Source organism: Papaver somniferum, unplaced genomic scaffold (assembly GCF_003573695.1).
Source record: "Papaver somniferum cultivar HN1 unplaced genomic scaffold, ASM357369v1 unplaced-scaffold_114, whole genome shotgun sequence".
NCBI lineage: Eukaryota > Viridiplantae > Streptophyta > Magnoliopsida > Ranunculales > Papaveraceae > Papaver > Papaver somniferum.
The window spans coordinates 4,894,969-4,907,422 of NW_020620381.1; the positions used below are offsets into that span (position 1 = coordinate 4,894,969).

At 35.5% G+C, this 12,454-nt stretch overlaps 1 protein-coding gene across 1 annotated transcript; it reads left to right on the forward strand.

Annotated features, from left to right (window-relative positions):
- The first annotated feature begins 6,370 nt into the window (after window positions 1-6,370).
- On the forward strand, window positions 6,371-11,141 carry LOC113328887. The gene is made up of 3 exons (XM_026575878.1): window positions 6,371-6,400; window positions 6,523-6,591; window positions 10,704-11,141. Exons 1-3 carry the CDS (start codon window positions 6,371-6,373, stop codon window positions 11,139-11,141), a joined length of 537 nt encoding a protein of 178 aa, XP_026431663.1.
- Window positions 11,142-12,454: the final 1,313 nt, after the last annotated feature.

Consider the following 12,454-nt stretch of genomic DNA (forward strand, 5'->3'; position numbering starts at 1 on the left):
AAGCCATCACACTGACTTTATATTTTCGAATCTACATGACCTCTCACCTGCTCTGTCTCCGATAACTAAGAAAAAAAAGAGCTACAAACTGGGTATTTTGAGGAGTAGCGTAGATTGGGTAACATCAACATCTCCTTCATGCAACACCATTTATATCCCTATCCACATTAGATGGGTAGGTTGGTATAGTAGTTCGGGGAACTATGGCTAAGTGGTGACGTAATCAGTGATCAGCATTTTGAATAATGAAATCTAAACCCTGAAACTTGTTAGAAATTTTAATTTAAAAACTTGAAACGCATTTAAGATATTTCTTACGACTCTAAAGCAACTTCAGTGGGACGATTAAACCTAAAGAACAAATACCAAAAAAATGATCAAAAATTTGGTTTAGTCCGTATTCTGACGTTAGGGGTGAGGACCAAAATTTAGTCGAGCGTAGATTTAATCAATGCATGGAAACAGGCGCAAATATTAACTACGTTTGATATGGGGCGTACATATAAATTACGTTTGAGAAGGGCGAATGTTGAAACTACGCCTGTTGTGGGGCGCAAGTTAAAATTACGTTTCATATGGGACGGATTTTGAAATCACATTCGAGCATCGGGCGAACATTAAATTTCCTCCTGATAGGGCATACTTTAAATTTATGCCCCGTTTGGGCGTACTTTAAATTTGCGCCTGGAAGGGGCGTACTTTAAGTTTACGCCTGGAAGTTCGCCTGATGTATGGGGCATACATTAAGTTTACGCCTGGAAGTTCGCCTGGTTTTTAAGGTTCGCCTGATGCATGGGGCGTACATTAAATTTCCGCTTGAATGGGATGTAAATATGATGTCCGTTTGTGTGGGGCGTAGATTCAATGTCCGTTCATATGGGACGTGAATTTAATCACCGCCTGCTACAAGGCGGGCTTTCAAAGTACGTTTGTTGAAACGTACATTAAATCTACGTCTGTCTGAAACGTACTTTTTATCTCCGCCCGATCAAAGAACGGATAACCAATTTACGCCTGATAACAAATGGGTTTTTAATGTTCGCCCAGTAACAAACGTATTTTCAATATACGCCCGACTATATTTGGGTTTGGTATTCGCTCGCGACCAAATATGGTCTGATATTTGGATATGGTATAGGATTTGGTCTTTGGTCAGGTCCACTGTGGTTGGATTTTTAACTATCAGTTTGGGTATACTCGCCCACTGTGGTTGCTCATAAAGGAGGGAAAAACAGCCATATAATTGTGATATCCCACAAGAAAAGAATAAAAAATTGCTACTAAGGAAGTTTTTATCATCCACAAAACAATAAATCCACAAGGAACCGCTTAAATCTATTGAGGTTGTGGTGGAAAGTCTATCCAAATTTTGTTTTCTTTTATTTTATTTTACTAAAAATAATCCGTGCCGTAAAATTATCTAATAAAAATATAGAGTTCAGTAAATATCTAATAAAAATATACAGAAAAGAGTAATTCGACATGTATCTAATTAAAAATTATATTTAATTAGATTTCGAATTATTTTTTTTTCTTGATCGGCCAAATAGAAATCTCATTGAAAAAAGGCACTTAAGAGGGATACCTTAACCCAATGATTACAACCGAACAAAAAAGGAGAACCGAAAGGGGATTCGGCCACCCAAGTGAAAAAACAAAAAAATTACGGAGGCCAGTAAAATGAATCCCATAAAGAGATCACAATATTTGTCATAAGACCTAACATTCTGTATTCGATTCGTCCCAAAAGAACGCTTGTAATTTGATATCTCTAATGAGGCTTGCTTTTGTTATCGAAGGTTCTTGCATTTCGCTCTTTCTATATACAACAGCATATAGCAACCGAGATGTTATTCCATATGCGACTTAGTGTTTCATCTCCCCAATTAAATTTCCAAGTCTTCATAGATGTAATTAGATTTCAAAATCTTGTTAGGTTGAATTTCACATATAAAAATTTATGTACCTGGAAATTTAATATAAACTAGAACCTCGCTTTCATGGTAGGGAGGGCCGATCGAAGAAAAAAAATGAAACACGTTACTATAAAACTGTTAAAAGGATATCATTTAACTTTCGGGCATTTCATACTAATGGGCACGACACTATTGTAATTCAGACAGAACTTCTTTTGGTGATGCTCGTAGTGGTGGTGGTGACTCTCAGCGGCGAATCCAGAATTTCGAGACATGGGCAGCAAACAAAATAACACACAACAAAAATTTCTACCCAATTTTTTTTATCCATTGACAGGAACCCTAATCTTAATTACTAACAATTTGCATATAGATTCTTGTACAAAAACATTACCCAAAAGGGGGGGGGGGGGGATCACAAGTAGTTCAAGAACGTTTCTTTTTTACTTATAAACTCTGATGTTGGATTCTGGAGATGTGTGTATGTTGAGGTAGTTAAGAATTCTATGTTTTTGGTTAAAGCAAATCCTACGTGAAGATTATGTGGTTTGGCTGAATTGGGCTTGAGTGGGAGCAGATATTTGTGGGCTTGGATAACCAAGGGATCTTAGTGGAGCTTTTTTGTCGCAATTGCACACCCTTGCTTCACGGTGGATCCGCCACTGATAGTGGTGGTGGAGGGAGTTGGTTGTGATAGAATCAGAAATAGCTGATTAAGAAAGTACTGTATAAATTGGTGATGGGGCTGGAGGTGAAAGAGGTGGTGCCGTTGTGTGCTATGATAGCGGTATGGTGATGGCGCGGAGGTGGTAATGTTGTGGTTGTGATGGTTAGGGTAATGGTGGCAGAGGTGGTGTTGTTGTGGATCTGGTGATGGCGGTGGTAGTGGAGGTGGTTGCTATGTTGCTGGTGGTGATGTCGTCGGTGATTGTACTGGATGGAAATCCTTAGAGTCATCACATTGAATCTACACGCGGAAATCATATTTGAAATCCTCATTAGATGACCGGCTTACATTGAATTCCTTGTTTTTAAGTCATTTGATCCAACGTACCAAATCGAATTGCACACGGAAAAGTTTAAAAATCTTTTTATCAAATTTGCAAATTGTGTTAGCTAGGTTCCATTTGACAAAAAAAATGGCCATAAATGGGACTCATTTAAAGTTGGTTTAAAGTGTAGTTGATTGAAGAGTAATTAGGGAATTCAATTACTAAAGTCTCTTTTCAGTGATAAAAAAAATTATCGTTAAAATTGCTTTTTGTGATGGACTGACTTTTTAGTCGGCGAATGCTTTTCCTGACGGGGATTTACCGACCACAAAGAGACAAATTTTTTTCCATCACAAATAATTTTTAGGGACAAAAAAAAGGCTTTCATAGCAATATAATTTCTCACTAAACATAATCTTTTTGTAATGAACATAAGTTAAACTTGAATTTATTTTTTTTTGACTTCTGGTTTCTTCCTACAAACATACAAAATGAGGGGGGCATTGATGAGTGCCAAATATTGTATATTTTTATCCCTTTTTGTTGGCATTTAACTCATCTTTTATGCATTAATTCTACATTTTATCCCATATTCTGTATTTTCATTGTTTTCAAGAATAAATATTTTTATTAATTAATTTTGTATTTTTAGGTAATAAATAAAGTCTGGATGACTTGCGGAGCGGAAAAGAGCTGAAGAGTGGTGAAAAGCCGGAAGAATTACACAAGGAAACCGCGAAGAATATTGTGTGCAAGACCAAAGGCTAGAAAGTGGGCTTAATAAGGAAGAGATTTGTTCTTAAAGAAGAAGTGGGCTCAACATATCCCAAGCCCAAACTTATTTCCCAAAATTAAACCCATTTTCCAAGCCCAGAACTCCAAAACCCAAACCCATTCTTTTGTAGCCGTCAGATTGGATCCATCTTATAATTCAATGGTCGATTCATTAATGTTCATCAAAATCCGAGGTTCTTGTCAAACACCATAGTGCCTAAATTCCAAGCCTTCAGATTAGATCACATTTAGATCCTACGGTCGCTTCTTTTGCATGCGCATCAAATCTTGATACTTCCGCTTAACACTTCAGCACCTAACTCTAATCTTCACCGTCCTTTTTGTTGTATTCCTTTATCCGACGGTCGCTCCTATATGCTCCTATCTCACCGTTAGATCCACTTACCATCTTCGCATCCAGTGGCTTACCTTCGCTGGACATCGAACCTTGATATCCCGCCTAACACCCTAGAAACCGAATCATTTAACCTCAACCAAACATCCCCTCCTTCCTCTCCATCGACCTCATTTTCTCTTCCACCCCCTCACCTCTGCAGAGACACCATGTCCTTCCACCACCAGAACACCACCTCTGCCACCACCTGCTCCATCATCTCCCTCACCTCCCTCTGCAGAATCACCATCACCTTCACCACCAACTATCCATGATGATTTTCAATCCCTTCATCAACATCACACGACCTCAGTGACGTGTGGAATTGGTGAAAGTGATTGCATGTCATCAATCGAGGACAACAAGGCTATGGAGAGGCAGAGAAAGAGAATTGGCATCATGGGTTGCGACTATCACGATGGATTAGGTAATTGAGACAACCTAATTTCTATTTTGTGTAATTTGGGGAAGAACAAACCCTAATTTTGGGGGAATTAGGTATTTAGGAAAATTGAGTGTTGTGGACTATAAATAGAGAATGGGTGTGGTGTAGAAAGGCATGCTGGACTAGCCAGTGTCAAAAATTGGGAGAATTGGACTAGCCAGTTCCCCAACTGTGTAGTTTTTTTTTTATGTTCAGTTCTTTGTTTCACTTTCAATTCCAAGTTCAATTACTGCCTAATTCATTTTATTGTTATCTTCAAATGTTATTTATGTTCTAAATCCACCACTAGGGTGAGAGGACTCTTAAGCCATTATGGTTAGCCATTAGGTTAGTTTTTGTTGAACTCAAAATAGCTTAGGCTAGTTAGATTCCTAAAAGCCCAACTGACTTGTGATTAGTGGTGCTGTAAGAAGACCACTAATGCTAGGGGTCAGTGGTGGCTCTAAGGGGTTAATCAGCTACATTAGTTAGTAAGCCACTGCCTAGTTAGTCTGTGATTGGCTGTGTTTTAAACAGACAACCAATGCTAGGGGTTAGATAAGGCTGTAAGGTTAGTTAACTAGACATAAGACAAAAACTTAACCTAGATGAACTAGCTAGGTGAAGGGAATTCTCATCCATTTCCATACACCTTCATTCCCACTGTCACTTAGTTTAGGAAATTAGTTAGGAAATTTAGGAAAACAACAATAGCTCCCTCCAAGTCCCTGTGGACAAACCCCTGCTTATTCATTTTATACTTTAGATCCTGTGCACTTGCAGGTGTAAATATAACCATAGTTTTAGGTTTAATTCCTTAGCTATCAGGCATAACATAACAAAAATAATTTGACATGTTGATATTCTAATTAAGCCAAAATTTTCACAAAGCAATAAGTTGGGAATGAGTGAATGAGTTGGAAATGAGCGAATGTGCGTGGTTGAAGAAATACATTCCTCTATTTAAACACGATTCATTGATAATTGTAATTAGTGACATCATTCAATTTTTTGGACGTCTTTTCTTTTGGAATGTCTTGTTATGTGCTAGTCATAAAGGAGTAACTGTTTCGTTGCATGAAGAGTTGTAGACCTTAGAGCATGGACGATTTTAACTTATTTATGATTCTCTTAATCATGAGAGGATTTTTTTTTTCTTTTTTTTTTGAAGCAAATAAATGATGATGTGGGAGTAAATAGAGGATCCAAAGTAATAAAATTTTTTCGGAATTAGCCTTAAATTTTAAAAGAGGAAAAAAGTGAGTTGTATAGGTGCATGGCCTAAATTTTAGCCCCAATTATGATGGATTTTTTTTTGTAACGTTTCCCTTTTGAGATTCTTTTATTTTTGTTTGTGTTGTGGATCACCAAAAAAGAGAAAGAAAATTGATTCCATTAGAAAAAATTAAACGTTTCCATTAAATTTTATTGTAGCAAGCGTGTAAATGGCATGGAAGCTCATAAGTTTGATTCTTCGGTTTTTTGGAATCAATTGTTATATGGCATGAACATTGGTGACAGTTCGTTTCACCGTTTAGTTTATATATATGTATATGTGTTATCTCTATTTTTCATGATTTTTTGCTTTTTTTTCACTACACCAAATGTGGGTTTAGCAACTCAAATTCGCAACGGAAATGTAGCTGTTGCGAATTGATGTTGCTAAATATTCGCAACAGCCTCCTGATGTGGCATTTCGCAGCTGCTGTCGCTTAGTTGCTATTAGCAACTATTTTTTTTCACGCATATCGCTTACGCGTGTGGCATCAAACACCTGAAAACAGTTCTCATTTTTCAGTCACGGGAATTACTCGTGTGCCATACCCCTTCTTATCCTTAGGAAAAATATCTCAGTCATCACTAGTGGAAAATGGAAGTTAAAACACTGACAGGAAAAGAAGTGATATCACTAAAAACGACTGTGTCCATCATTTGGAATCTAGAAGTGGTTTTTCTCAAAACGACTGTTTCTTTCTTTGGTTAAATGACTCTGATGTTATTTGTTTTTTTTTTTTTTTGCAGGATGATGAAAATAAGCTCATTCGATTGCTAAAATTAAAATCAGGCCTATGGCGTGAGATTAAAATTTTGGTGAGTCATTTTCGGATATATATATATATATATATATATTCGTTACTCATTGTTGCATTTGTACGATGAGTACGATGAAAATTATTATTTTTATTTTTTCATTTTTCCCTTTGCACAATGAGTATAATCAAAATTATTTTAGTATCTTTAAAAAGGATAGTTATTTGTGTTTTGCAGTTGTTAAAAGATGGCTAAGTTGTCTTTTTAAAGATATGCGTCATTTTTTTTCTATGGTTGTAACATTTATTTTCTGAGTTTACTTTCTTAATGGTGAATTTATTTATTTAATTAATGAGGAACTAATTAAGAGGGTTATTAATACTTCCATAATGGAAGGAGGATACAAACACCACATCCGGTAGATGTCTTTTGTTGGGGGTGAGACTGGATGGTCGGATCACTTGTTTGCCTCTCAAAATATTATCCATCTGTCCAAACTCAAAAACCCATCCTATTTTGTATTATATATTATTCTAAATCCACATGTATATATATATATGAAATATGATTTTCTTTTTAACGTAATAATATTAAAATAACTATGTATAATGGTCCAACAAACAATTAATATATGGACTTCAAAACATGAATACCAAAAGACAAGACTTAAGGAAATTTTAAGATTTCGAGGTTAATACCAAATAATACATTTTTTAGATAACTAGAATTTTATTATTTAATCATCATCAGATCATAAACCTGTTTAAAAATGTATCTATTTGCAATGTATTGCAGTCAAATTCTTCAAGAACTGATTTATCTTCCTGATAAACTTAGAAATCGAGTCTGCTAAAAGATTAACATTTCTTCTTACATAACTAACTTTAGCAAATTTAAAAGAACTTAGCAGAGATTTAATATCTCTCAAATTTTTTCTATTTTCCCATCTCACAGAAACAGAATTATTATTGACGGCGTTGACCACCACTTCCGCATCAGCAATAATATGAATTCTGTCCAACTCCATAGCATGAACCCATTGTAGTCCTTCCAGATTTACATGCACTCTCCCGCTTCAGCATCAACTACTCCATGCTGCATAGGTTCCTTTGACACATGTGCATTCTCCTGATTAATTGTACAAGACAACATCCGTACCACAGTCATTATTATTATGATCAAATGAAACATCTATAAAAACTTGAAAAGTGTCGGAGCATTCTGACTGATTATTAAACACATGGTTTTGAACTATTATATCATGTGATGCAGACCTAGATTCTGAAATTGCAGTGTCAGTTAAACTAACATGCGTAGAGTTGTTAAAACTAAGAAGTTGATACTGAGTCCTATTTGTTGTATTAATAGGGTTTAGAGATTTATCCTGGAAGACGCAATCGTATCTTTCTTTCCAAATAATCCAGCAACCAACCATTAGTAATTCACGTCATCTCTCCATATCTTCTAATCCTGTGTTTTATACATCCTGAAACCAAGAAATTATCCATTCTTGAACTGACTAACAATTAACTGAGATTTGATCTATGTTGATATTAAGAGTTCTCCAAATAGCTTTGTCATGAGAACAATTAATCAACAGATGATATAAAGTTTCTTCATCATGTTTGCAGATATCACAGTGTGTCTCCATATCGTGCATTGCTTGAGCTAGTCGCAGTCTTGCTGGAACTATTCCTTTTAGGCACTTCCAGATGAAAATTTTGACACGATGTGGTAGCTTCATCTTCCAGAGAGATTTCCAGACTGCAGTAGGAATCACATTTAAGGAAATTTGTTGTTGAACTTTGACTTCCATAATTTTGTTCTACGCAGACTTGACTGAGAAGTTGCCATCTCTAGAAGGTACCCATTTGCAATCATCTTCATGAACAAATAATTGCATCTTCTTAATTTTCTCCACATTCTATGGTGTGAATAACATGTTGAGAAGAGATATATTCCAAGTATTGGTACATGTGATGATTAACTCACTAACAAAGACATACTGAAGATGTGAAGGATGAAGGGGTTCTACCTTGATGTCTAAGCCAGTAATCCATCTATCCATCCAGATTTTAGTACCTTTCCCATTGTTCACTTCAATAAAATAATTACTCTGTAGAATAGATAGACCCAACTCAATGCCTTACTAAATCCATGAAGAGTTCTTCCTTTCTTCAGTTAAGTGTAAGAAGTCTTCTTTTTTGAAGTAATTGGCTTTAAGAATTCTAGTCGGCAGATGATCACTCTTTTGACATATTCTCCAAGCTAGTTTTGTAAGAAGAGCATGGTTAAGTTTTTCCAAATCTCTAAAGTCTAAACCACTTAAATCTTTAGAGATGCACATATTACTCAAGGAAATTAAATTCAATCCTCTATTACTTTTAAACCCCCCACCAGAACTTCCTTTGTAGAGCATCAAGCTGTCTAAGAAGTTTTTTTGGCATCTTAAAAGTGCTCATTTGATACATAGGTACTTCATTTAGAACTGCCATAGCCATAGTAGTTCTACCTGTGTAGATTAATACCTTGCCAGTGTTCAAGTTCAAATGTTAACTTGATTTCTTAAAAGACATAACTGTAGACTTACCTATAAAAAGTGGAGATTGTGAGTGTAAAGAGCGTGGAATTAGGAGACTACATTTGGAAGGAGACTTCCTGAATGTTGTAAGAGCTATCTAGGGTCATATAACTTCAGTAAGATGGACTACAAGTAGCATAATAAGAAACATTTCATTTATTTTGTCATATTTTGAATTTTGGTCTTACACTCATATTTATAGAGATGCAAATGATCCTGCAAACTCTCCGGCTGAGTATGCTTGATCACAAGTAGCTAAAGTATAATGGTGTGTTAACGGGCCTAATTGGATTAATCTGTTAATCCAAAGTGACCATAACAATTTACTTCAATCTTCATTAAAAGCACATCTTTGTTGTAGGATTGTTATTGGTGGTATGGTTGACCACCCACATGTGTCATTATGCATGGGCTTTGATAGACACATGCAGCACTTCTTAAATGTTACTCAACACATGTCCTCCTACTTTGTCTCCATCTCATGTAGTTAATGAGTAAATGTTAATGAGAAAATACACCTGATTCTTCTTCTTCTCCTTTCACACTTTGTCTCCTTTCATGTTTTGTCTCTTATTTTGTCCCCCCTTTTACACGTTATCAACACGATAACGTGTAAAAAAAAAAAAAAATTCCAAAAGAAGGTATATTTAATCCCCTTAGTTTTTTTGAAACTTTATTATCACATGCTTATACTATTTATTTTGTTTATAAAAAAAATAAAATAATAAAAAATAAAAAAAATCCATGTGATTTCTACTAGCTTACTTTCTAATAGTCATTTTGTTTCTTTATCACTTGAAAGTGACGTTTTTGTCTCTACTTTTCTTACATAATATCATGTGATACACAAAAAGTTTGTTTTACTTAGAAAAAAAAAAAGAAAATGGTACATTTATAGATATTTTTAAGCATATCATTTCATTCTAATTGTTAGAAAATATATTATACCCATGATGCATATATATGTATATTAATTATTTTTCCTTTAAATCATGAATATTCTAGTATTTTATTTTTTTTTATCAATTATTCATCATATATGTATGCATCCATGATGTTATTCCCACCAATTATTATAATTTACCGTACACATTTTTTTTAGTATGTTATACTATTTTTTTATATGCTATATAAATGTTATAATATTTTAATATTACTCATGCATTTCATAAATATTAACCAAAATTTATTTTTATCCCGCAAATGGTTTGTTACTAAATATGCAAACGAATTGCGACTTAAATTCCAATAATTTTATATGTTATATAAATGATAAATGGGCCTGTAGTTATTATTTTAGCATACCTATTTTCAGTTGACTCTTTTGTCAACCTTATTATTGAATTTTTTGGAATTTTTTAAACCATAAAGAAATTTGGTTTGCAAACAGAGTTCCCTTGTTAAAAACCATAAGAAGTTTGGTTAATTAATTTTGTGGGCTGGGTTATGATCAAAGATTGGACTGTATGACATATCTGTATTACCCACACAACCATAAAGAAATTTGGTCACGGGAAAATGATACTGGGATTTGTCGTGGACTCAGAAGGACTTGAGCACCATATTAATGTCATTTATTTTGTATATGTAGATGGACCCAATTCGACCAGAATTCGAACTTTTGGACTCAACAGAACTTGAGTACCACCGTTGGGTAGCAGATGTGGAAATTACCTTTGTGGCAAAGGACTTCACCTCCACTATCAAGCCATCTGCCGACGCTGCTCCGGCAACTGAGAAAGAAAAAACTAATGCTCTTATGTTCCGCAAGAGGCATATCAATCCTAACCTGCGTTGGGGTTATCATCACTTGAAGACACCAAAGGAGTTATGGGATGCTCTCGATAGTCGGTTTGGGAACATTCATGATTCCTTAATACCACAATTGAACGTCTTGTGGAACGAAATCCGGTTTCTCGATTATGTAAAAGTGAATGATTTCCAAAAAGACATGCTGCAAATTCAGGCCCATATGGACTTTTCTGGAAAGAAACTTACTGATGAGGAAATGATTCAGAAAACCTATTGACCTTTCCTACCTCTTCCATGATACTAGCAAACCAGTATCGTTTAGAGGTAGATAACAAAAGAATCAGCACATTTAGTAGGTTGATAAACTTACTGCAAGTGGATGAAAGGCACAATGAGATCCTTGTCAACAACAATGCCAGAGTTGTCGGGAAAAAGAAAGTTCCCGAAGCTAACCATAGCAAGGTCAACAAAGGGAAGGGCCCCAAAAGAAAGAGGGCTCGACATTCTGATTCACATCCACATGATCCATACCCACGTGGAGATAACACCTCTCGTGGAAGAGGACGCAAGGGATATAATCAAGGTCGAGGTCGAAATGGTCAATCTAATGTTTAGCACAGAGAAGGAACTTCTGGCCATAGTGGTAGTAATCCTAAGTTCAATAAAACCCCTATGAATCCCGCCACTAAAAAGGCTGCAGATGGAAGTGCACCTTGTTTTAAGTGTGGATCCACCAAACATTGGTACAAGCATTGCAAGGCTAGCGCCAATGTTGCTGCAAGTTAAAAAAAGTACCGGGAAGCTATCGAACAAGAGGCTAACTACGTAGAAGAAAATACTGTTACCCCTGACACTAACCTCACAATCTCAGATTTCCTGGGAAACGAGGATTTTGCCCCAATAATGGATGTTCCTGACTTTTCCTGGGCCTAAACATTTAGTTGCTTGTTTCTTTGCTTTCTAGTCTTCGTTGTTTTAATAGGTTGATAGTTGCTTTGAGGTACTTTATTTTTTCTTATTCTACCGTTTGTTTAATGGTTTGAGTAGGTGGTGGTGTTGCTAAACATATTCTTAGCATCTTTATGTTATGTGTGTGGATTATCTATGAGTACTTGTTTTCTATCATGCTTAATAGAATTTTACTTTCTTTATGATAATCTATTGTTTTTAGCATGTATATTATAACGGAAAGGACGCCATTCTAATGGAACAAATTTCTCTAAAGAAAATGAGATAAATTGTTCATTTTGATAACCTTCCTACCTAATGTACTTGTAGGAATGTCTCAAAGAGAAATTGAATGTCTATATGATAGTGCAACCACCCACACTATCCTACGAAATAGATAATTATTTGTTAGTTTTGGTCCTTATAATACATCTGTGACTACGATGATTAGATCATCACAAGTAATCATTGGGAGAGGTACTTCCCAATTCTTGTTGTCAAACGGCACAATGTAAAAGTCATAGAAGCTCTATATGCACCAAGAGCTCACCGCACTTTGTTGAGTTTCAAGGATATCCGTGCAAATGGTTATCACTTGGAAACTCACTGTGAAAATGGAATTGAGTACATATACATGACCTC

Coding starts and splice junctions, on each gene's coding strand:
- LOC113328887 (XM_026575878.1), top strand. CDS start 6,371: ATGGAAGTTAAAACACTGACAGGAAAAGAA. Junction 6,401..6,522: donor AAACACTGACAGGAAAAGAA/GTGATATCACTA, acceptor TTTTTTTTGCAG/GATGATGAAAATAAGCTCAT. Junction 6,592..10,703: donor GGCGTGAGATTAAAATTTTG/GTGAGTCATTTT, acceptor TTGTATATGTAG/ATGGACCCAATTCGACCAGA.